The sequence below is a fragment of the Dermacentor andersoni genome, chromosome 5 (assembly GCF_023375885.2).
Source record: "Dermacentor andersoni chromosome 5, qqDerAnde1_hic_scaffold, whole genome shotgun sequence".
Classification (NCBI taxonomy): Eukaryota; Metazoa; Arthropoda; class Arachnida; order Ixodida; family Ixodidae; genus Dermacentor; species Dermacentor andersoni.
In genome coordinates this window covers 175,423,508-175,448,320 of record NC_092818.1, presented here as the reverse complement: position 1 = coordinate 175,448,320, position 24,813 = coordinate 175,423,508, and the positions used below count along the sequence as shown (strand labels likewise).

Below are 24,813 nucleotides of genomic sequence, written 5' to 3'. Positions count from 1 at the left end.
ATAAGGAAGTATAATATGGATAGAATTGAACATGCTCTGAGGAACGGAGGAAGCCTAAAAGCAGTGAAGAAGAAACTAGGAATTGGCAAGAATCAGATGTATGCGTTAAGAGACAAAGCCGGCAATATCATTACTAATATGGATGAGATAGGTCAAGTGGCTGAGAAGTTCTATAGAGATTTATACAGTACCAGTGGCATCCACGACGATAATGGAAGAGAGAATAGTCTAGAGGAATTCGAAATCCCACAGGTAACACCGGAAGAAGTAAAGAAAGCCTTGGGAGCTATGCAAAGGGGGAAGGCAGCTGGGGAGGATGAGGTAACAGCAAATTTGTTGAAGGATGGTGGGCAGATTGTTCTAGAGAAACTGGCCACCCTGTATACGCAATGCCTCATGATTTCGAGCGTACCAGAATCTTGGAAGAACGCTAACATAATCCTAATCCATAAGAAAGGGGACGCCGAAGACTTGAAAAATTATAGACCGATCAGCTTACTGTCCGTTGCCTACAAAGTATTTACTAAGGTAATCGCAAATAGAATCAGGAATACCTTAGACTTCTGTCAACCAAAGAACCAGGCAGGATTCCGTAAAGGCTACTCAACAATAGACCATATTCACACTATCAATGAGGTGATACAGAAATGTGCGGAATATAACCAACCCTTATATATAGCCTTCATTGATTACGAAAAAGCAGTTGATTCAGTCGAAACCTCAGCAGTCATGAAGGCACTACGGAATCAGGGTGTAGATGAGCCATATGTAAAGATACTGGAAGCTATCTATAGCAGTTCCACAGCCACCGTAATCCTCCACAAAGAAAGCAACAAAATCCCAATAAAGAAAGGCGTCAGACAGGGAGATACGATATCCCCATTGCTATTCACAGCATGTTTACAGGAGGTATTCAGAGACCTGGAGTGGGAAGAATTGGGGATAAAAGTTGATGGAGAATACCTTAGCAACTTGCGATTCGCTGATGATATTGCCTTGCTTAGTAACTCAGGAGACCAATTGCAATGCATGCTCACTGACCTGGAGAGGCAAAGCAGAAGGATGTAAAGTATATCAAGATAAAATGGCAATCTCCCCGAAAAATCTACGGGCGCGGTGGTCGGTTGCGCTGCTCAGCTCAGGACTCCAAGACCAACTTAGGGCCGTCCAGCGAGTCATGGAGGCCGTACGGGGGCAGCAGCTCCCAGTGGCCATCTAGGCGGCCCCAGGTCCGGGCCTCCCAATCACCGGATTTCAAATAAAGTTATCTCGCTCGCTCGCAGTTTCTCGCGAGTGCTCTGTAGATCTCAATATAATGTAGGTATCTTGGAAAAAAATATACTCAAAATGGCCGCTAAGACGACTCTATCATTACGACGAGTTTCATTTCTTTGTCATAATTAGTTAGTTCACAGGGAAGTTGTAAACGTTACAGAATTCCCGTCTTCTGTCAATACATGGCCTTCTACTGAGGCAGTACGATTGCAGAAAACGCCTGTGTGGAAACTATCCCGTAAAGAAATTATATGACAATTAGCCGCCAAGACGACTCTAACATTACGGCGAGTTTCGTCTACTTTTCAAGATTACCTAGTTCATGGTGAAGTTGTAAATATTGTGGAATTCCCGTTCCATTTCAAGTTCATTCAGCTATTTAACTAGAAAGTATGCTCAATCATAAATTACGAACAAACGTGTTTTGTTTCGTGCTCTCCTTTGGACTGCGCCCCTGTCAACGCATATGGTCGGTTGCGTCGAGGCTCGATTTAACGGCCACCTGCGTCCTATACACACTGCTACCACCAGCAGGCGTTTTGTATTGCAATAATAATAATAATAATAATAATAATAATAATAATAATAATAATAATAATAATAATACCTATGTATACATAGATGCTTCGATTGAAGTAAAAAAACACCACAGCTTCGCTGCTCGATCGTCCTTCCTCACAGAGTGGAGGGGCTGATTTTTTTTCTTCTTTTTTTTTTTTTTTTATTTTTGCAAACAAGCTACATGCAGTCGATCAGCCCCGACGTGAACATTTCAGCAATATTCCGCGTAGAGCAATGTATATTTTATCTCTTGTTTTGAAAAGTTCGGGGCTGCAAAAAAAAAGAAGCGGCCGTCTCAAAAATTCATACAACAGTTTTTGAAATATCTTTTCTTCGGCAAGCCTAACTGCACACAAAGAAAGGCGCGCACGCAGCATTCGCACAATGGCCGCTCTCCCGAGCAGCCGGCGAGCCGACCTGGCCCGACCTGGGGATCTAGAGGCTTAAGTTCAGGCGGATTTCGCCGGCTAAATTGGATTCTGGAGTGCGCCCAGATTTCCTTGCAGTGCAGCGAGATGGCGAAAAGAAAGAAAGCGAACAACCTGCTCGGCGCAAGCAGAGCCAACAGCAGTCGACCACCTCATCTATCGAGCCAGTTTCCAAGCGCAGACAACTTCGTTTCTCTCCCGACGTTTCCCTCCCCTGCTATGCGCGGTATGCACACAAGGAACTGCGGGTGGATAGCGCCACGAAATTAGCCGGCAATTATTTCTATCGTTTTAGAAGCAATATTGCATTAGCGGTGGAATAACAGTCAATGAAGCCCTCTTTATTTGCCGAAAGAAAATCCAATAACAATGCCATGCATGGGGATTTGGCGAATTTCGGTTCCACAGCGGCTAAACCTTTAAAAAAATATATAGAATTTAACAATTTGAGGGAGCCCCATCTGTTATTCCGACCACACCTCCCTTCAGCGTACTCCTTGCATATAACGGAATTCTCTTGACTGCTTCAAAAATCGCGTATAGTTTGCTATATTTCTCTTTTTTGTCATTTCCTAAGAATAATTCATTTTAAACTTCCGTTTAACAAAGTTCTACTTGCAGCGGGAAGCTGCGTTGAATCAATATTTTATCTTTATCGATATTTCTCGCGTTTTGGGGGTGCGAATTATTTTATGTTGTCATAACTGTCTATTAAGCTGCAATATTATCTAACGGACTTATAAACTTCAACGTCCTAAAGCTACAACGAGAGGCTACAATCGAAGCCATACGACTTACTCCGACCGCATCGACTTTTTTTTTTCAGACCGCTGCCAGAGTACACAGGTATTTTGCATTTCGCTGTTTGAATGCAGCTGCCGTTGCCATAAATTTAACCCGCGCCCCCATGCTCAGCAGAATAGAACACTGCCTTAGATCAGTATCGCATTACCAAAAGCAGTTCGCGAGAATGTCGAATATAAATAAGGCGTTTTTCACATATGAAAAGTGGTGATCATCAGCCCGCAACGTATATCCTCAAGGACGTTTATGCCGAAGGTGCGCAGTAAATGTATTAGCGTTTTCCTATGAAGTCTCTAGATTCCCAAGGCTCTCATGCGTAGAAAATCGTAGGAAATCTGCATTAAGCCAGCGCACATCCAATAGCTTGCTCACATGAACTCCACGCGAGCGGACCGAGTCGTAAATAGCACTGGCCAAGCCCGAATCAACCACGTTTACATGCATCTTGCCAAAAAGATTAGGCGAGTCAACCCACCCATTGCAGGAGGGTTGACTGAAATCGCCTCGAAGCTCGCTCGGCCCGACCCGCTAGCGTTTCATCATCAGCAGCTTATTGTTATGTCCACTCCATGGCGAAGGCCTCTCCCAACGACCTCCAATTACACCTGTATTGCACTAGCCGATTTCAACTTGCACCCGCAAATTTCCTAATTTCAGCAAGCCACCTAGTTTTTTGCCATCCTCGACTGCGCTTTCTTTCCCTTGGCACCGATATTGTAACTCTAATGATCCACTGTTTATCTACCCTACGCATTGCATTGCCTCCCAGCTACATATCTTTTTCTTTAACGGCCACTAGAATAACAGCCATTCCAGCTTGGTCTCTGGCCCACGCCGATCTCTTCCTGTCTCTTAATGTTAGCGTTTACATCAACGCAACGAACGGTTTTCGGCCTAACAAGCCGAGTCGACGCGACTCCATCGGCTTCGTGTAAACGTAGCTACACCATGACGTAGTTAAGGTTGATAATTCGTATGCATCAAGCCTGCGCACGGTGCACTGTTCCGCTGAAATGTTCGCGTTACCTATGAGAATGACAGAAAGCAAGGAGAAGAACGGAGAAGAAAGTTAAGAGGGCCACATAGACGAGCATCCGGTTTGCCGTTCTTCACTGGAGGTAAGAAAAAAGTATAAAAGGAAAAAGAAAGAAATTCGGTGCTATTCCACTTTGTAAAGGTGGATGACCAGCAAAGCTGTGTATGTGGCCTCCTTAATGGTGAACTGTCTATTGCCGTGCGTAAAACGCCGTTACACATAAATGGAAGGACAGGCGCGACTAGTCGCTCGTCCACGATGTTGAGCCTCGGAAGATGATGAGACACCGGAGGGTATACATACTCATGTATTGTTGCGAAACGCGGCACGACACCTTTTACTAACGAATCCCGGGAAGATATTGAACGTGCATTTGCAAGTTGGCGGAGTGCTTAAAGCTTGCTTCATTTGCACCGCGGGTCGGACCGGTGTGAGACTATCTTCGGGATCGGCCCAGGTATGGGGAAAAATTCTTGATCTGCACGGCTCGATAGACACAAGCAATTTTTTCCAGTGCCTAGCCATATCCAGCTTCGCTGTAAAATAGCGAGAGAATAAGCGCTTCATGTTCGCAGGAGAAGCACAGGAGGGCTGTAAATGCTCACTGAGACCGGCCCACTACATAATGAAATCGGGTAGTTTCGCATGAAGGGCAAATCATCGAAACTGATAGCAAGGTTTAGCGTAGCGCTGAACCTAACTCGGACGCTGTTCTAACAATTCGCGGGGGCGACATGGTACGAGGCAGCACGCGAGGCGACTTCTGCTGTGCAGCGTAAACAGCGCCTTCGCCGCTACCAGGAGTCTCATGACGCTGGCATCGTGAGGAGTGCCGCCAGCGGCGTTGCAGGCGCCGCATTTTGGTGGTGTCCGAGATGAGACCAAAGAAAGACCGTCGGCGGTTCTTGAACTTTGCTCAGTCTGTTCCGCTTGGTTCACTGCATATGCACACATGTGCGCAACAGGAACGTTTGTGCTTGTGGGCTCAACGCTCATACCAGCGACGGTAGGCAGAACGCTGCCCTGACTCCGCCAGCGAGCCGGTCGAGCAGAACATGAGGGTGCGTCCGCTTGTCTCTGTGGTTTTTGCGGCCAAACGTACTGCGCGTTTGGTGTGTCTCTTGAGGCCTAACCATCCACGTGCGATACCTACATCGACCCCGACAGCACGGCGGCGACGGCGAAAACGCGCCTCGAGCACCTGTATAACTGACCGCAATAAAATAGCAGTGGCGCACGAAAAGCTTTCTGCGCCGGCCACAGGTGGGGTCACCGTCTCAGAATTTCTTCGAAGAAAATCTTCTGGAGTCCAGCAAGGTTTGGTAGAGTCTGTAGAGGAATGCGACGTCGTGTTAAGGTCAAGTGAGAAGTAGGTGTCCAATAGTTTGTTCAAATCCACAGAAGTCGCACGTTGGTCAATTGGCCATTCCGATGCGATCATTCGCAATTGTAACTCCCAGCCAAAGGCAGTAGAGTAAGGTTACTTCTCCACAGGAGAGGCTATAGGTGCCATTTTAAAGCCGTAACATAGAATGCCGTATATGCAGCCGGCACGTGCCGGTTCCTTTCTCTCAGGGTCGGATACCATCTGCTTGCATATACTACGACGTAAAGAAGATTTGAGGCTCTGAAGGGCTGCTTTTGAGTAACGAACCACCACCTGTTTCAGCGCCTGTTTCAGTATAATTCGCAGCGGCGCGGAAAGCTGCCAGTTCTGTTGTCGTGGCTGTCGTGATGTGCGACACCCTGAATGCCATTGCAACCCGTTTCGCTGGAATGGCCACGAAGGCCTATAATTGTCTGTTGTTATACCGTTGGCTTTCGATGCGAGCGAAATGCAAAAACGTGCGTGTCTCGTGCGTTGGGGGCACGTTAAAGATCCCCTTGCGGTCAAAATAATTCCGCAGTCGCCCACTACGGCGTGCCTCATGATGAAATTTTTGTTTGGCACGTCAAACACCGGAATTCAACATAGTTGGCTAATATCAAATCTGTCAAGTTCGACGCACAGCCTTTGCATTTTCGCGGACATAAAGGGAAAAGGCTGCACGAAGGTAACGCCGTAACCCTAATTACCTCAACAAACCTCGCCTGGAAATCTATTGTCTCTCGCAGAATAAGGGAGTGGGAGGGGAAGTTGCTACCACACAAACGTTCTCCGAAGCGCAGAGGTTAGCATGACCTTTTAAAACGCGCGTTTTCAGAAATTCAACAATGGCGCGTATAACAGGCGCTAAATCTGTCAGTTATCAACGTACTGGTCTTGTTCAACAACATTTGCACATCGCCGTCCAGTATCCACTTTCTACGACACTTCCATATGTGAACTGTGTTTACATGACAACGCTCGTATTTCGTATACTATTGATAATAATCTGTTCCACAAACAGTTGGAAACTACATGGATCAGATCTGCCTATATTCCATCGCGCCTCAATTAGCAGCACTTGTAAACGGATATTTTAATAGCCCTGCACAAATTTTGAGTGTTAAGATCTAAAAAACTGTGTTGTGCACACTATTAAGGCAACATCTGATGCACAGTCAGCCACAAGAACTTACGGGACGCGGGATTTTCGAAAACTTTCAATTCTACCGAAGCCTGGTCACTTAACGTTGAATTCATTGTTTCTATCTGTAGTAGTTCTTGCGATCGACGCAGTTAAGGGTTTTCTGTTAAATTATTATCGTCATGCCTTAACAGGGCTGAAACTCACATGTGCCTTGAAATCCGTGCCCAGTAAACTTTTGTGGCGGTCTGTACATCTGTATTAACGTGACGCCGCAGCGCATCAGGCTAGAAAAAAATATACCTGGCAGCAGCTCGGCGCTTCCACGGCGACGTAGTGCCAATGCACAAGGAATGGATATTTTTAAGGGTGTGCGAATATTTAAAGGTATCGAATTACGAATCGAATATTGCGCATGATTAGCGGCATAGCAAAGGACAAGGACGCAGCGAGACAAACACGGCGCTGAACTGGCAATTGGAAGTTTACTTGAAAAATTATAAAGTAAAAAGTCAAAAGTCAAAAGAGTAAGAGCGCCTGATGGTCTTTACCACTTCAATGTTACGCCATTTGGTATATGCAACGCTCCGGCTACCTTTGAGCGTATGATGGACTCATTACTCCAAGGATTCAAGTGGTCGACTTGTCTCTGCTACTTAGATGATGTTATTGTGTTCTCGCCCTCATTCAGCACACACATTAAGCGCCTTTCAGCTGTACTTGCCGTCTTTCGCAAGTCCGGTCTACAGCTCAACTCCAAGAAATGTAACTTCGGTCATCGTGAGATTACTGCTCTTGGACATGTCGTGAATGCGACTGGCGTCCGACCGGACCCAGAGAAAATTCGCACAGTGAAAGAGTTCTCTGTTCCACGGTCCGCAAAAGATGTCCGAAGTTTCGTGGGCCTCAGCTCTTACTTCCGGCGCTTTGTTAAAAATTTTGCCACCATAGCACGCCCTCTCACAGATCTCCTGAAGAAAGGTGTGCCGTTTTCATGGGGATCCTCTCAGGCCACCGCCTTCTCACGCCTTACCACCATGCTCACCACCCCACCGATTCTAGGACACTTCGCTACTTCAGCCCCTATATTGAGGTGCGCACCGATGCCAGTGGCCACGGAATCGGTGCCTTCTTGGCACAAGTTCAACACGGCCATGAACGTGTCATCGCGTACGCTAGCCGTCTTTTGTCACCTGCGGAGCAGAACTACTCTATTACCGAGCGCGAATGTTTGGCCTTGTGTGGGCAGTGGCGAAATTCCGCCCCTATTTATACGGCAGTCCCTTTTCCATTGTAACGGACCACCACGCTCTCTGCTGGCTTTGGTCTTTAAAAGATCCCACAGGGAGGCTTGGACGATGGGCTTTGCGGCTGCAAGAGTATTCCTATTCGGTGGTGTATACACTGTAAACGGAAATAACTCCGAGGTGGGAGTATAATGCTTGTCCTATAGCGACCCCCCGGTTCGGAGTTTATTATGCTCCGTATGATCGGAGTAGAATTTTTACTCCGTGCGAGCGGAATTTTTGCGTGGAATTATGGGAGTTTATTTTTCTGTCTTTTCTTTATTTTTTGCTTTGCAATGGACGGAGTTTTTTCGAGGTGCAACGGGAGTATAAAAGAGGCATCGCGTGAGCTTGCGCGAACATCTTTACATGCAGAGGCTGCTGGTCAAATTTCGAAATACGCACACGAGACCGCGTCAAATCGACGAAACAAGTCAATGAAAGCACATATATCATGACATACATAAACATTTCAGAAATACTCAATGCAGAAATTTGAAAGACATCCTACGTACACGCGATACTCAAGAAGCAACGGTGCCAGTATAAATAGCCACGATACTGTGTGCCTCGAAACCGCCTAGGGAGCAGCTGTGCTGTTTTCAGAATTACGACTCACATGCTCGTTCATACGAGATCTGCCTCGCTGAAATTAACAGAATACCTTAATCAACACAAAACTGTTCATTCAGAATAGTGAGAGAAAATAAGTTAATGGCGTAATTTTTCAAAATTATGATGCCATTCTGTGAGTGCTGAAGCGACTTCGCACACTGCCGGCGTTCGCGGCCGAAAAGTAGTGCGTTAGTTACAGTAAGCAAGTAAAATGTAAGTGCGTGTGCTTCATAGCAAAATTAAATTTTTGCGATATAGTGGTAGCGTAGCAAGAAATTATTACGTGTGAGCATGACCCGCAGCAGCCGACGTAACACCAAAAAATGCGCAGTCATACATTTTATACACCGCACTACTTGCTCTGCGTCCAAGCAATCTCTGTCGGTTGTGAAAAGGAGCAACACTGCTCATCTGTCGAGTGAATCCTTAAACTCGGAGCCAGCAGGCATGCGTCTAAATCAGTGTCTCGGATAGAGCGTAATGTTAATGCAATATCGGGAAGCAACGACGTGACCAAAACCTATATGCGCGTTAACAATTCGATTCACATCGCTCAATAAGAAGCTTTATTTACAGTACGCATACTTATGTCCTACCATTTTTCTTCGGGCGAGGATATCCATTCACAGATACATAAATACAGTTGCTTGCACTCCGGTCTTTCTCACTGGCAACACAGCACCGCAACGAACTTGGGGTACGTCATTCGTGCGCGACTAGCACGGATGTCGTCGCTCGAACAGTGGCAGCTGTTGCCACTGCTACGCGGTCCTTTCAAACATTACACCGGACGTTGTCAGCATGTATTCACAAGGACATACAAGTCGTATTTCACGTACTGAAGAACACAAGCCAGGGTCACGCAACACGAAAACACAGTCAGAACCTGAGCCAACATCCCGAGCCAGTGAGCAGCTTCGAGGTATGCCTAAGCCTTTTTCCGCACTTGAAAACGTTGCTCTTGCATTCATCGTTGTCAGCAAAGTGATCAGAGCTAACGTTCTTGAAGCTGAGATACAGTGAGCTTCAGGCATGCCTATAACACTTTCTGGAAGGAAATACTGGAAACAAGATGACGAAACGCTGTCACGGAACGACACTTCATAGATGTAAACAAACCGTCAGCCATGAGCACTGCCGGCTCCGCCGAACGCGCCCGGTCGCTGGCAAGGCGCACAGCCTCATGGGAAGCGCCACGTGACCAACCAGTTTCGGCGGAGGGGAGTTTTTTAAAACTCCCTGTCGGAGTTTCACGGGAGAACAAGATTTTGAAGCGGAGTAAAATCGCGTCATGTCGCCTTAATACTCTCGCAGCTAGCCAGCGGAGTGAAACGAGGGAATGGCGCTGTTTTGCTCCCATACATCGGAGTAAATATTTCAGGAGGGGAGGTTTTAGGGCACATCACCTGTTAAAAACTCCCAGGTGGGTTTATTTTCGTTTACAGTGTAGGTCTGGTCGCCTACACAAGGACGCCAACTGCTTGTCCCGTTACCCTTACACACGCCCGCCAATGCCGACATGGACGCTTCCGCAAGTGTTATTTCCATTTCCCAGCTTTTGGACATGGCCAACGAGCAACGCCATGACGCTACTTTGAGGAATTGGCCGAGTGGAATCTGCTCCTACTGATCCTTAGTTACGGTGGTTCGTTCTCAAAGACGGGATATTGTACCGACACAGTTTTCATCCTGACGGTCCTCCCCTTCTCCTTGTCGTTCCTCAACTTCTCCGCTTAACCGTGCTTCAGGATCTCCATGCCGCCCTAACTGCCGGACACCTTGGGTTTGCTCGCACTTACGACCGCGTGCGCCGCCGCTTCTACTGGCCCGGCCTCGCACGCTCCGTACGGCGCTATGTAGCTGCTTGCACGCCCTGCCAACATCGCAAAAAGCCAGCAACGCTTCCCGCCGGGTACTTACAGCCGATCGACATTTCACCTGAGCCGTTCTTTCGCGTCGGTTTGGATCTCCTTGGCCCTTTCCCCGAGTCCAGCACCGGCAACAGGTGGATCGCTGTCGCTACTGATTACGCGACGCAATATGCCTTCACTCGGGCACTTCCCACGAGCTGCGCAACCGACGTCGCAGATTTCCTACTCCGGGATATCATTTTAGCACATGGCGCTCCGCGACAGCTCGTTACTGACCGCGGCCGCACTTCCCTCTCCCAAGTCATCGCCGATATCCTACGCTCATGTTCTACCAAGCACAACTTGGCTACGTCCTATCATCCCCAGACCAACGGCCTCACTGAGCGACTTAATCGGACCATTACTGACATGCTATCTGAATACGTGTCACTCGACCACAAGGACTGGGATGTGGCGCTCCCTTATGTTACGTTCGCCTATGATTCATCACGCCACGATACTGCTGGGTATTCCCCCTTTTACTTGCTCTTCGGTCGTGACCCCGTATTACCCTTGGACACTTCACTCCCCTTGATACAGAATTCGAGGACCGAGTATGCCCGCGACGCCATCGCCCACGCTGACCATGCCCGCCAGGTTGCCCGTACTCGTCTGTTGGCATCGCAGCAATCTCAAGTGCACGCTTACAATCGCCGCCATTGTGACGCATATTTTTAACCAGGCTATATCGTGCTACTTTGGTTCCCTTGCCGCCGAGTGGGGCTCTCCGAGAAACTTCTTCCGTGCTACAAAGGCCCTTACCGTGTTCTTTGTAAAGTGACCAATGTCACTTAGGAGATAATCCCCGAGACCTCCCCCATGCCACCCGGTTTCACATCACCGGACGTCGTACATGTCTTTCGGCTTAAGCCTTACTATGCCCTTACCGACGGCCCCGTCTGAAGCACCGGGACGGTGCCTTTTCTGCCGGGGGTCGTGTTACGGTAAGAAAAGAGAACAAGGTCGTCCACGGTGAAGAGGACGAATTGGCAAGAGCCTCTCGGGATTCTCGGTAGCTGTTTATGTACGCTTTGAAAATACACCTTGTAAATTGTTTTATACACATCACAATATAAACGTATGTACACAGTGCGCATCGCGTGATTTGCAACTAAAACGTCATCAGCAAGAAGTGGCATGAAAGCCTCCCCCTCCCCCAGTAACTTTTATTGACTAGCTCACTTATACCTTAATTTATATTGAATAGTGCATGTATAATGGGGAAGGCGGTTGCTTTTATGCCACTTCTTGCTAATGACGTTTTGGTTGCAAACCAGGTGATGCGCACTGTGCACACATGTTTATAGATTTTTCCTTTTTTTAATAGACCTCCAGTTACCAGTTCAGGGCCGTGCTTGTCATCTCGCTCCGTCCTTGTCCTTTGTGATATTGCTAATAATAAACCTCACTCGCCGCTCTTCACAATATTGCTCTATTCGATTCGGTCTTCGAAAGAAATAGCCGGTATTCGTAAATATGAATATATGTGGAATAGTTATCGAATAGTTAAGTGTTTGCAAACAAACATAAAATTTGAGTGAAAGTGTGATAATTTTCATCCCGGCGGCCATAGAAGACGTAAAACGCGAGAAGTTACGTAGTAAAGCACTCACGCTACGCATCACTCGAGGAGTCATATGTTTCTTTTTAAACCACAATCACTTGCACTCTGCGAGGGATTTCGGATATGTGAACAAAACACATATTTGTTCCGAACGCTCCATTCAGGCCTTAAACTTCGCCATGTGCAATGTTACGACAGCAGCTTTCCCGCGTTGTGAATACTTTCATATGAACAACGGTTTTAATAAATATAGAGACGGCTGTTGATAGTTTTTCATTCTTTTTTTCTTTGGGGGGGGGGGGGGGGGGGCAGAACCACTCGAAAAATCTTGGATATGCGATTCAATTCAGTTCTGGCCCTATTCTATTCTTACTCTATTTGGTCCAAAGATTTACTATTTAACGGAGACGCCAATGATAACGCAGTACAGTCTCTCAAATCTAGCACAAAAGACTGACATTTTTTTTTTCCGCTTTTCAGCCGAGGACGCACTCCTTTGTGCTGCTTCGAGCTTTATTGTCACTGAATAAATTCAGTCAGTTTTAGAAGCAGAGCGTTGTTTTATTTGCTTTATTTTGTTTTACTTTGAAATTCAATCACAGAGCAGGTAAACGAGAACGACGACCCAGCACTAGCGTTGTCGGCTTCTTGTATTTTGCCGGTGGGGTTGATTGTTTGGGGAAGTGGTTCAGAATCAGTCACCATCAACCATCTTAGTTTACTATGTGCTTTCAGAAATCGGTAGTTTAACACTCCAGCTGTTTCCCATAAATACAGCCACCATAATTTCCGAGCTTTTATTCACTTTCGTAATCTTTTTCTATGTTTATTTCTTTCCTTTATTACTCTCAACTATTATGGGTTTCCTTTCAAGAAAGGAAACACAAGCAATACCGATGATAGCTGTTTGAAGATAAGATCTTGAAAAGGTAAAAGCACATTTTTAGAGTGTAGGTACAGCGTAAATAATATTAGTGAACGACACTCAAGGAATGTCTGCATAGTAGCGGCCCGCTTGCAGTAAACGACAGTTTTACCAAAATCCTTGGATTGGTACTGGAAACACTCCAAAACACGTGTGCGCTTGCTCGCTTGGTTGCGTGCGCACGCGTTGCGGAATGTCTGCATTCAACCCACACCGCCGCTGCGCGCAAGTGGTACGGGGAACGCACAAGTACATAAACCGCGAGGCGCACTGCTTTCGGCGTAATTTAATTAACGTCGGAGAGTCGCAACGTGGCCCGCATGCTGTTTGGACGCGGAGAAGCGAAAGCGCGCGTACCGTTAGCACAGAGAGAGCTATTATGGAAAGACAACGGGCTGACTGCAGCAACAACACCGGACGGGCGGGCCTGCGTTCGCAGAGGCTTCGCAAAGGCTCGGTCCTTTATATATATATACCGACCAATTAATGTTTGTCTAACTCGTTTCGAGGGATCTAATATCTCAAACCTACGCAGGGGCTGTAAAACACTCTTTACAACGTTGTTTTGGATTAATTGCGACAAAGGCTATTTCGAGAGGCATGAAAAAGATATACGAAATCAGCTTAGACTGATGCTCTTTGAAAACTCAATTTTCGTTAGTTCTGCGCCGGAATTCCGTCGCCGGTACGTCAGCGTGTTGCAGTGGCGATTTCAAAGTGTGCTTCAAACTGTTTCTTTATTTTCTCATTTTTTTCCCTTATTTGAGATGTTGTGCCGAAGGTTCGCGAAACTTGCCGAGTTCAATCGTTTATTATTTGTTAAGACAATGTAGTCCATCCTTACCGATAATAAGTTAACTAGGCCCAAGCAGGCGCCATTGAAATACATGTCGTCCGGGTAAGCTAGCGTGAAAACTTCAAGGTAGCGTCTCCGCGCGTATATATATTTTTTTTTGTGTTCTTGCGTCTTTTCTGGCAAATTACACATATTCTTACATTATCCTTTTTTTAGTGTCTCTTTAAAGTTTTCCTCTATAGTAGTATACGATGCGGGTTACTCACGATTATTCTGCGATTTTCTTGCTGTTCTGTCAAGACGACACGACCTACGACGATGATAAAATTACGTCTGCATTCGCAGGATTTGTTGCGCTCAGCCTGGCCGCTTTTTGTGGACTATTTCTCGCACGAATACGATCTAGCTGAGCGAAAAATAACGTTCATGGCGTTAGCACGACGTCATCGGCGCCGCCAGTTTTAAGGCGCCGACTTGAGTGCTTGGAAGAAAGACAAATCGCGATGTTTCTGGACTAACTTCCTGTACGACATATTCTTTACAGAATACGCACCAAATACAAAATTGTTGTCCGCCTGAAGGTAGCACGAAAGTACAACGGCGCTAGAAGCGAGGAGGCTTCCCCATTTCCGGTTTCCGCGGAATGCACTTGCTTACACAAGCTCCTTGTGCTTGTTGCTGCTACTTGGAGTGTCTAAGACTGGGCTCTACAACTATCTATAGCAGTTACGCATATACCTATGCACCCAATAGACTTTTAGGCCCCACTGCAGTCAGGTTACGACTTACGTTTGAAAATGTGCTGAGAGTTCTAAATGTTCATTATTCTTAAGTTTCTTAACAAAATATTTAAGTTGCATTTTAGGTCATAGCTGGCCTTTGCTCCATAAAAATTTATACATCATCGGCATCTAACAGACATCTCGTATGATGCCAACAACCCTGTGCGTGCATTGGGTGCCCGCCGCCGTCGCGAAAGACAGATGGGCGTACAAACGCACAAGGCACGCAGAAGCGCGGTTCGTGGGTCGCGTTCGCTCTGCTTGAAGCCTCATTGAGTTTGATTTGACGTTCTCACGTAACCATGGCGTGTTCACCGCATGGCATGGTACTGCGAACGCAAGCTTGGTTCGCCGCAACGGGATGTGCGTAATACGGTGGCATGCTCCCGCGTTTGCACCACGAAGGCATCAATGACTACAGCTCGTCAGAGCGAAAGCGGTGGCGGGAAGAGGCCTCGACTGCAAGAGCTACGACTTATTTGACGAGTCTTACGTCATTGCGGATGCCATCGGAGTAAACAGCTCGAAAAAGAGGAAAGCAAAGCAAGAAGCGCGGCACACCGCGATGCATTGTGCAGTGGTGTAGCGATCCCACGATCTATAGCACGGCCGAAGTGTGGCCTCGCAAGCATCAAACTATATCGGTGATTACTATCAAGTCAGCTTGTTGCAACCACTGTTGCCCGGCATCTCAGTCTTGGCTCAAGAAACGCGAATGCTCTCACCTACGCGACCTTGGGCGAGTGACGAAGCGCATGTCCCTATTGTAGTAATCGCACCGCTGGCACGAGTTGTTGGGGTCTCGGTGCTGACGCCCGTTATTGCCAATGGGTCGCAAGCCCCAAGGGTAGCGTTGGCCTGGCGGCCTGTGGCACTGGAAGCATCCGAAGGTCCCGGCAAAGCAAGAGAAGACTGGTAACAGAACAACTTGTTTATTCTAACATAGCAAAAGAGCGGCCGGTCAGGTCGACCGAAGTGGAGAGACGGGAGAGCACGTAACTCAACAGTACAAATCGGAGCCTCTCCCCTGGCGTCCGGGGGCAGCTGCTCTTATACTCTCGGCGTCGCGGTCCAAAAGGGAAGGTCACGGGATGAAGGTCACGGGATGAAGGTCACGGGACGGCGGAGCATGAGCCCACGACGGCGCGCACGGTCGAGCCGAGAGACCTGCTGAACCGAGTGTAGTGACGCATCGCCAACCCTCACTTGGGGAGCTCCGCTCCCCGGCTGCCGCGCTTTGACAAGCGTGGGCACACACACACACACGCACACACGAAGACACGTGGCACTGAAACACGCCTGGACACGCTTGGCGGGGAAGCGTTGCGGCGGCGTCGCACGGGCCAAAATGTCCGCCGCTTTGAACGAAGCCCCGGCGTCCGTTGCATCCGCGCCGGCATTACCGCGCGTTGTAGGCGAAACGTAACAGACCGCCCCGCCGGGGGAAGGAGATCCCGATGGTCAGGGGACTGCATCCGCTGTCCGGAGGGATGTCGCTCGATGATGCTCATAACCGTAGTCGGGCGTCCTTTGGCGTTTCTTGAGCGCAGCGCACAGAGAAGGCCTCGTTCTCACGTTCAGGTGCACACAGGACACTGCAAAGTGACTTCGGGAGAGTTGACATTTTTGTTCTCGTTTCCGGCAAGCGTTAGAACTACGCCGAAAGTCAACCGCTCAGTCAGCAAGCACGGCACAACCCTCACTAAGCCCTGCCAGGCTCTTTCCCCTTCTATACTGCTGCCTAGTTCCTTACAGTAGTTTAGCAGCACTCAGAACGCGTCCACAAATCGGAAAAATTGCACTAAAAAGCACATCATCACTTTGAAACACTACACAAAAGCAATAGGTTAAAAATCCTGCCTCAGGAAGAAAAACATCAGTAACAAGCAATTTTGAGGCTGATTCCCACGTTAGGGGCTTCGACTTAAGCCATCGGCGTTACCGTTGAGACTCCCCTTTTTGTAACGCACCTCAAAGGAATATTGTTGCAAAGCGAGGCTCCAGCGCAGGAGGCGGCCATTTTTGGGAGAGATGGTCTGCAGCCATTGGAGAGGGCAGTGATCCGTTTCAATGATAAACCTCGAGCCGGCTAGGTAACATGACAATTTCTGAACGGCCCACACGATACACGCACACTCTTTCTCGGTGGCGCTATACGCCTGCTCACGACTGGTCAGCTTACGACTAGCATACAGGACGGGGTGTTCTACTTCTCCATTTTCCCGTTGGCACAGTACAACGCCCATGCCTCGCTCACTAGCATCACACTGAACAACGAACCCTTTTGTGTAGTCGGGCGATCGTAGCACAGGCTGGCTTGTTAGGGCGCTCTTTAGGGCGCTAAAAGCTCTTTCCTTCGTCTCATCCCAGACGACTGTTTGCGGCTCTGTCTTTCTTAGAGCATCCGTCAAGGGAGCCGCGATATCAGAGTACCTGGGGATGTACCTCTGATAGTAGCCGGCGACACCTAAGAACGACCGAATATCGGTCTTCGTACGCGGTTGCGGGAAGTCTCGCACAGCGGCCACCTTTATTTCAGAGGGGCGGCGTCGACCCCGACCAATCACGTGTCCGAGGTAGACAACCTCGGCCTGTGCTAACTGGCACTTGGGAGCCTTGACTGTCAAGCCCGCATCGCGCAGGCGGGTTAGCACTGCCCGCAAGTGCGCCATATGCTCAGGCCAGGATGCGGAGAATATCGCTACGTCGTCTAGATACGGTAAAGCGAATTCTTGCTGTCCCCGCAACACTTTATCCATGAGGCTTGAAAAGCAGTATGGCGCGTTCTTCAAACCAAAACTCAAAACTTTAGGACGGAATGTCCCCATTGGTGAAATGAACGCCGCATACCTACTAGCCTCTTCTGTAGGTGGAACCTGCCAATAACCCCTGACAAGATCTAGGGTGGAAATAAACTGAGCGCTACTCACTCTCTCAAGGCGCTCCTCGATGTTAGGGATCGGATAAATTTGATCCTTAGTGATGGAATTAAGCCTGCGGTAGTCGACGCAAGGACGAGGTTCCTTGCCCGGTACCTCAACTAAAATCAAAGGGGAGGTATAATCACTCTCACCCGCTTCAATAACACCGAGCTGTAGCATTTTCTTTACCTCAGCCTCCATAATATCGCTCTGGCGGGGTGACACCCGGTACGCCTTGGATCGTACTGGCTCTGGGGAGGTAAGTTCTATGTCATGAGTAAGGACAGAAGTCCTACCAGGCCTCTCAGAGAACAGACCTTGAAACTCTTGTAAGAGCTGGTGTAGTTCTGTTTTCTGCTCAGGCGACAGCGATGCTTTACTTATTAAGTCACTAATGACTTGATCGGTGTCTTTCCTGTTTGTCACTGAGCCTAGTCCCGGAAGCTCGACCGGAAGCTCTTCTAACTTTCCCGCATCGGGAATTTCCTCTCCAGTATCTGGTGCCTTTAACGCTACAGGCTCAATTTTATCCCGTTCGGGCGCGCTCTGAATACTAGCTTGCTGCGCCTCTGACCCTTTCTCATCGTTCAACAACGTCGGCCCCGCAACTACCGCCTTTGCAGCGAGCTCCCGAACCTTCGATCTGGTTAAGGCCTGAACGCTAGCCTCACCAAACAAAAGCCCCTTCTCGCGCAGGAGGTGATCGGACCTGTTCGAAAATAGGTACGGGTACTGGGGGGGCAGCATAGATGACACTGCGGCCTCCGTCTCAAGTGCTCCGAAAGGTCCTTCAATAAGCACTTTTGCTACCGGCAGACACACGCTATGAGCTTCCACTGCTTGCTTGATCCATGCGCACTCGCCCGTGAACATATCGGGTTCTACGTAAGAGGGGTGAACTACATCCATTGTAGCTGCGGTATCGCGAAGCACTCGGCACTCTTTCCCGTTCACGAGGAGGTCTCGCATGTAAGGCTCGAGAAGCTTCATGTTCTCGTCAGTGCTGCCTAATGAAAAAAACACGACTTTTGGTTTTGTTTCTGGGCACTGCGCCGAAAAGTGACCCGGCTTCTGGCACGTATAACAAACGCGCGCTTGCCTCGTCTCGAACCGCTTTCTGCGTTCGGCTTCGGTTGCCGCCGTCTCCTTACGTTCGGTCGGACTGCTTTCACTTGCATCCGAACTACGTGTGTCCCCCTTTGCTCTCATGGGCGTGAACTTTGGCCTCTCAAACTTGGAGCCAAATTCACCCTTTTGACCGTCCTTAGCTCCGCGAGCCCGACGCGTCACAAACTCCTCGGCTAACTCAGCGGCTCTAGCCACCGTACTAACGTCTGGCCTATCCAAGACCCAGTACCGCACGTTCTCAGGTAACCGACTATAAAACTGTTCTAGCCCGAAACACTGCAGAACTTTCTCGTGGTGACCAAACGCTTTCTCTTCTTTGAGCCACTCCTGCATGTTTGACATAAGCCTGTAGGCAAACTCTGTATATGACTCACTTCTGCCTTTCTCATTTTCCCGAAACTTCCGACGGAACGCCTCCGCTGACAGCCGGTACTTTTTTAGCAGACTCGATTTCACTTTGTCGAAATCCTCTGCCTCCTCTCTCTCCAAGCGAGCGACTACGTCGGCCGCCTCGCCGGGTAGCAAAGTGAGCAAGCGCTGTGGCCACGTTTCCCGAGAGAACCCCTGCTTCTCGCACGTTCGCTCAAAGTTAACCAGGAACAAACCAATGTCCTCTCCAAGCTTAAACGGCCGCATCAGGTAAGTCATTTTGAACAATACTCGTTCTCCTGCACCGTGTGCCTGACTTCCATTACGAGCGCGTTCCATCTCTACCTCGAGACGCTTCATTTCCAAAGCGTGTTCGCGCTCTTCTTTTTCTTTCTGTTCTTTTCGTTCACGCTCATCTTTCTCTTTCTGTTCTTTAAGTTCACGCTCATCTTTCTCTTTCTGTTCTTTACGTTCGCGCTCATCTTTCTCTTTCTGTTCTTTAAGTTCGCGCTCCTGTTTCTCTTTTTGCTCCTCCCTCTCCTCAATGGTCTCAAGGCATTCCGACAGCTCGTCATCCTCAGCTTCTAACTCAAGAATAGCCCTTAGCAGTTCTGGTTTTCTGAGTTTGTCTGAGACATCCAGACCCAACTCTCTCGCAAGCTCCAGCAATTTCGGTTTGCGCAACGACTTCAAATCCATGGCTGCTCTGAATGCTGCTTTCTCTACTGCCTACTATTGTCTTGCCGCAAACTAACCCGGCAGCAACGACAACCCCAATTACCAGCTCTGTTTCTAACACTAACAAAAGCCTGGCAAAACTCAGAAGAAGAAAGTCCCGCACTCACCAAACCTCGCAGCCAAGACTTCAGCGCAGTCGTTCCGCTGCAGGCAACCAGTCATCACACAGGGCTCGTTGCGCTGCTCCCGGATGGTCGTTGTGCTGCTCAGCATACAGTCAACCGCATCTCTTCGCTGCTGGCCTCCGTTGTCGCGATCTCTCCGCTGCCAACCAGTTGTTGTAATCGCACCGCTGGCACGAGTTGTTGGGGTCTCGGTGCTGACGCCCGTTATTGCCAATGGGTCGCAAGCCCCAAGGGTAGCGTTGGCCTGGCGGCCTGTGGCACTGGAAGCATCCGAAGGTCCCGGCAAAGCAAGAGAAGACTGGTAACAGAACAACTTGTTTATTCTAACATAGCAAAAGAGCGGCCGGTCAGGTCGACCGAAGTGGAGAGACGGGAGAGCACGTAACTCAACAGTACAAATCGGAGCCTCTCCCCTGGCGTCCGGGGGCAGCTGCTCTTATACTCTCGGCGTCGCGGTCCAAAAGGGAAGGTCACGGGATGAAGGTCACGGGATGAAGGTCACGGGACGGCGGAGCATGAGCGCACGACGGCGCGCACGGTCGAGCCGAGAGACCTGCTGAACCGAGTGTAGTGACGCATCGCCAACCCTCACTTGGGGAGCTCCGCTCCCCGGCTGCCGCGCTTTGACAAGCGTGGGCACACACACACACACGCACACACGAAGACACGTGGCACTGAAACACGCCTGGACACGCTTGGCGGGGAAGCGTTGCGGCGGCGTCGCACGGGCCAAAATGTCCGCCGCTTTGAACGAAGCCCCGGCGTCCGTTGCATCCGCGCCGGCATTACCGCGCGTTGTAGGCGAAACGTAACACTATGGGCCCTGAAGGTGTTCAAACAAATAAACAAATAAAAAATTAATCACGACGGCGCTATAGCTTATGAGAGCGAAATAAGAACAACTAATCATGCATGCGCTGCACACATTTCCTTAAGTAGCTCAATGAGGGACTTATAAATGAAAGCTGCCGCCCATCTACAATTTGTGCAGAATACGGGCGAACGGGCAGCACGGCAACGTAGCGGCCGCGTTCACAAGTGATCTCGGTGCAATGAACGCCGTAGTGAACTTGGTGCACTTATGTATACCTTACGGCCGGACCTGTCCACGTAGACACGCTGCTTGCATAATTGCACACTGCTATAAGCTGGCATGCCAGATCAGTAAAATAACGCTGGAGAAACATCAGAAAAAATAACGTGGTGGACCAGGCGGCCGACTGCTGGAGCCTACCCATGTCACACTTGACAACAGAGGACAAAAACAGCGCCGCAAGACCACGCCGCAAGTAGGAGGTAAAGAGAGAAGGCCACACCGCAAGATTCCGCAAGGGACCACACCGCAAGATTCTCTTTATGCAAGTCTCCTCAGGAGCTAGCTGGTCTACCGTGTCCGAGTAAGCCGCGCCGAACAGGCTAGTGGGAAAAAAAGACGAATTCAGCACCAAACAAAACACAAAACAGTGTGCACATTTCATTTCGTGTCTCGTTCCGTCTAGCGTCCGTCTTGTTTCCCGGTAACCTGCTTATTAACGCAACTTATTCGGATATAGTGATCAGCATCGCTGAATGCGCAGTGAACGCTACTGTGTGTGAGCGCACATCACATCTGATATATTTCCTTTTCTTTCCCTTCTATTGGTGTATCGTAGCAGACCCGGCGCAAACTGGTTAACCTATTTCCTTTCTCTATCTTGCAGCGGACAGCGCACAGCTCTCGCTTTCTCACGCCCTCGTTCCCGTTTTACCCTTTCGCAGTGTGAGCCTTCCGCGGGCCTGGGCTTCCGGCGGGGCGGCTACCAGTGCCGCTGCCGCGAAGGTTTCTACGCTCCCGCGTCGCCGGACGACGGCGGCATCAACGGCGACGCGGCGGCGGCGGGCAGCGGCGAGGCGCTCGAAGCCGCCGCGTCGGCCGAGTTCCGCTGCCTGCCGTGCCCGTCGCGATGCGGCGGCGCCTGCCAGCGGGCCGACACGGCCGAGCAGCGGGAGGATGCCTGCTTCGTGCAGTACAACATGGCCTGGCGCACTCTGGCCCTCGGCGTGCAGGGCTTCTGCACCAGCGTCACGGTCGTGCTCATGGCGGTCGTCTTCAGGCTCAGGAAGTCCAAGGTGCGTGTCTCCTATAGTCCGACACCCATTCCTCTCTGGTAGTTGAAGAAAACGGCATTTAGCAAATGCTAAAATAACCGAATTCGCTGCACTAGCGCACTCCGTCATCTTCCCGCATATCTTATGAATACGTCTGCCGAGCTGTGGGCTATTAGAGAAGTAAAAATCTTCGTGGTAGTTAGGGGCATTGAACTCTTCTCATTCAAAAGGAGGTCACCGGATACAGTGGTGCAAGATAAGCACTTGTCGAGGGCGATTTACGCAATCCATTACTTTCGCTTGAGGCCGAATGCCGACGTCTTAGGTTTGCGAATACTTTTCTAGTTATATGACCTGCGCAGCTCTGCGCATCTAGCTCAGAGAAGAAAAAATGAAGAAAGCGCATACCGAGACGTCGGTGTGCTCAGTGCGGTAGACGGCCGCGCCGTGGCTTTCTCGCTCTGAGCACGCTGCCAATCCGGGCGCGACAAGCGTCCATTAATGGTCACGGAGGCGCGCGATCGATCGCGACGTCAGGACGCCCTGTCACTCTTCTCCAGGCACGGACGCCTTGTCCTTCAATGCCAGAGGCAGGCGCGTGTCGAAAGCGCTCCTCCACGACGGTACACAGATACTCCGACATCTACAAAATCACGTCGTCCTATATCGCGTTGTACCATGTAACACAATAGGTTTTGCCTCAGACCTTGTGAACGTGAGCGAAAGAGAGAGAGAGAAAAGAAAGAGAAATAGAAAGAAAAAAGAAAGGCAGGGACGTTAACCGAGAGGAAGAACATACGTCTTGCTACACAGCCCACCCCACAGCGACAAAGGAGCAAAAAGGGAAATGAAGACAATTTCGACCGCACTCATGCGATGTCCGCCAGATTTGATCACTTTTATGCAGGGTGTCGCAACTACGGTTAGCTAAGCTCTTAATAATAAAATATAGACTATACGAGGGCGCTACCAATGGTATTCTGTCAGCAGTGACGTACCGCACCGGGAGAATGTTTTTTTAATTGAACTATCGATAACTTAAAGAGCTTAATTAACGAACACTTTCATTACTCAATTGAGAGCGCAAATTTCGATATAAAGGTCATAATCGCGTTTTAATACACCCGATTCAGCTGTTTTCAGTGCGCTATGTCTCGCGTAATTGTTTTCTCCGCGTTATAAAGAAAACGCGCGAAATGTGAAAATATTTGCGGTTGTAATCATGCGTCTATTTTCATATTTCGCGCGTTCTCGTTACAACGCGAAAAAAAAACATAATTGCTCTAGACAGCACACTGGACACAAGTGAATCGGGTATTTTAAAACACAGTTATTCTTCTTCTATCAAAGTTCGCGCCCTCAATTTAGTAATTAGAACGTTCGTTAATTTAATCTAATTATCGATAGCTCCATTACGAACAAAAAAGCTTCCTGTTGGGGTACGTCACTGCTAACTGAATGCCATTGGTTGCGTCTTCGCATATGCTATATTTTATTTTAAGGGCTTGGCCAGCGTTAGCTGTATATGTTTTGCTGTGGGTCTTAGATAAACAGACTGGAAGCAACACGCCTCCGGCTGTAGTCTATTTCACCTCACAGTGGCTCAGTGGCTATGGCGGGAGGAGCAAGCACTTTTATTTTTGTTTTCCCTGAGCACCACACCTATTCTGGAAAACATAACTTTATTTGCAATTATTCACATTTAGGCGCCGCACATAAGGAACAGCAAGTACAAAACAGCAAAGACTTGGAAGCAATGGGATGTTTCTAGATCACAGTGACCTTTTCAGCGAATCTGCTTTTCCAGATTAAGCTGCTTCAGGAAGTTGTCTGAATAAACTTGCTCATTGTTTCGTGTCTTGCATAGTCACAAAAGTGTGCCATGGATACCATCACTATTTCTTTCTTGTGTGCATTTTTTTCTTCGACCTTGCTCGCACAATCATTTAACATCTCCAAAACATTTCCGCGAACCGAATGTATTTTTCACAAAACTTGACGCAACGTTCGTAAAATCGTAAAACAAGCCAAAATTCGTAAAATTTGCGATAGACTTCGGGACAGTTGGCATGCACATCTATGGGAGTGTTGCGAGGAGAGAGAAAACTTGAGAGTCAGGTACGTACCCAATGAGGGCGAGGGCCAGCCGCCCCCCCCCCCCCCCACCGAAATTAAGCGGCACACCCCCTTCCCTCCTCGCCCACGCCACTGCTCCTCACCCACATTCCTAAAGCGCCGCCAAATCAATCTTGAGACTTGACAGCTATTCGGCGGCCAACACTGTGCTGCTGTTACAGTATTATTATGTCCCATTAGTGGAAGCGATCGCTGATCGTGTCAAGGGAAAGGCCACTGAACTGAGGGCGTGAAACATATTGCTATTCTCCCAGCTAAAAAATGGCGGAATGTTCTCGCCTTTCTCATTATTTCGATGTTTGTTTCGAAATCACAAGATGCTCACGCTGGAAAGGCCCCACTGATATTTTTTTTCAACGATCTGCGTTTCACGGTCATTCCAAGAAATTTCAAAATTTCACTCAAACCGTAGAATACATAAGCAATATGAATGTCACCCATTACCTCGTCGTCTGGTTTATTTCCCTAATTTTACAGCACTTTTCGTGCAAAATTGGCAACGGGAGATAACAGTCGCAAGAAGTTGAATAATTAAGCGATCTACTAAGGGAGAGAGCCGAGGCAACAGCCAAACAGGAAAAAAAAAGCAAAAATTGACAAATGTATCGTTGTTTGTGAAAATATTTATGCATGAAAATCCTTTTATTTAAAGAGGATGTAGAGAAAATGCCGCCGGAAGTGGAGAAGGGTTACCTGTATTTTGAATGACGCTTCTACAGTTATCATTCGAGCTGCCTGACGTAGCGATTTGTCTCTGTGTGCTTATGTGGATCTTTTTCAAACCCTCCGCGGGGGCGCAGTATGTCTAGAACCGCA

The 24,813-nt window shown here is 48.7% G+C and overlaps 1 protein-coding gene across 1 annotated transcript in view; it reads left to right on the top strand.

Moving 5' to 3' along the window:
• smog (G-protein coupled receptor 158 smog) overlaps positions 1-24,813 on the top strand; it is a 269,733-nt gene that overhangs the window by 173,460 nt on the left and 71,460 nt on the right. Inside the window, exon 4 of the mRNA XM_050179266.3 lies at positions 21,532-21,882. Coding sequence (XP_050035223.1) covers positions 21,532-21,882 — 351 coding nt within the window. The remainder of the gene's footprint in view (positions 1-21,531; positions 21,883-24,813) is intronic.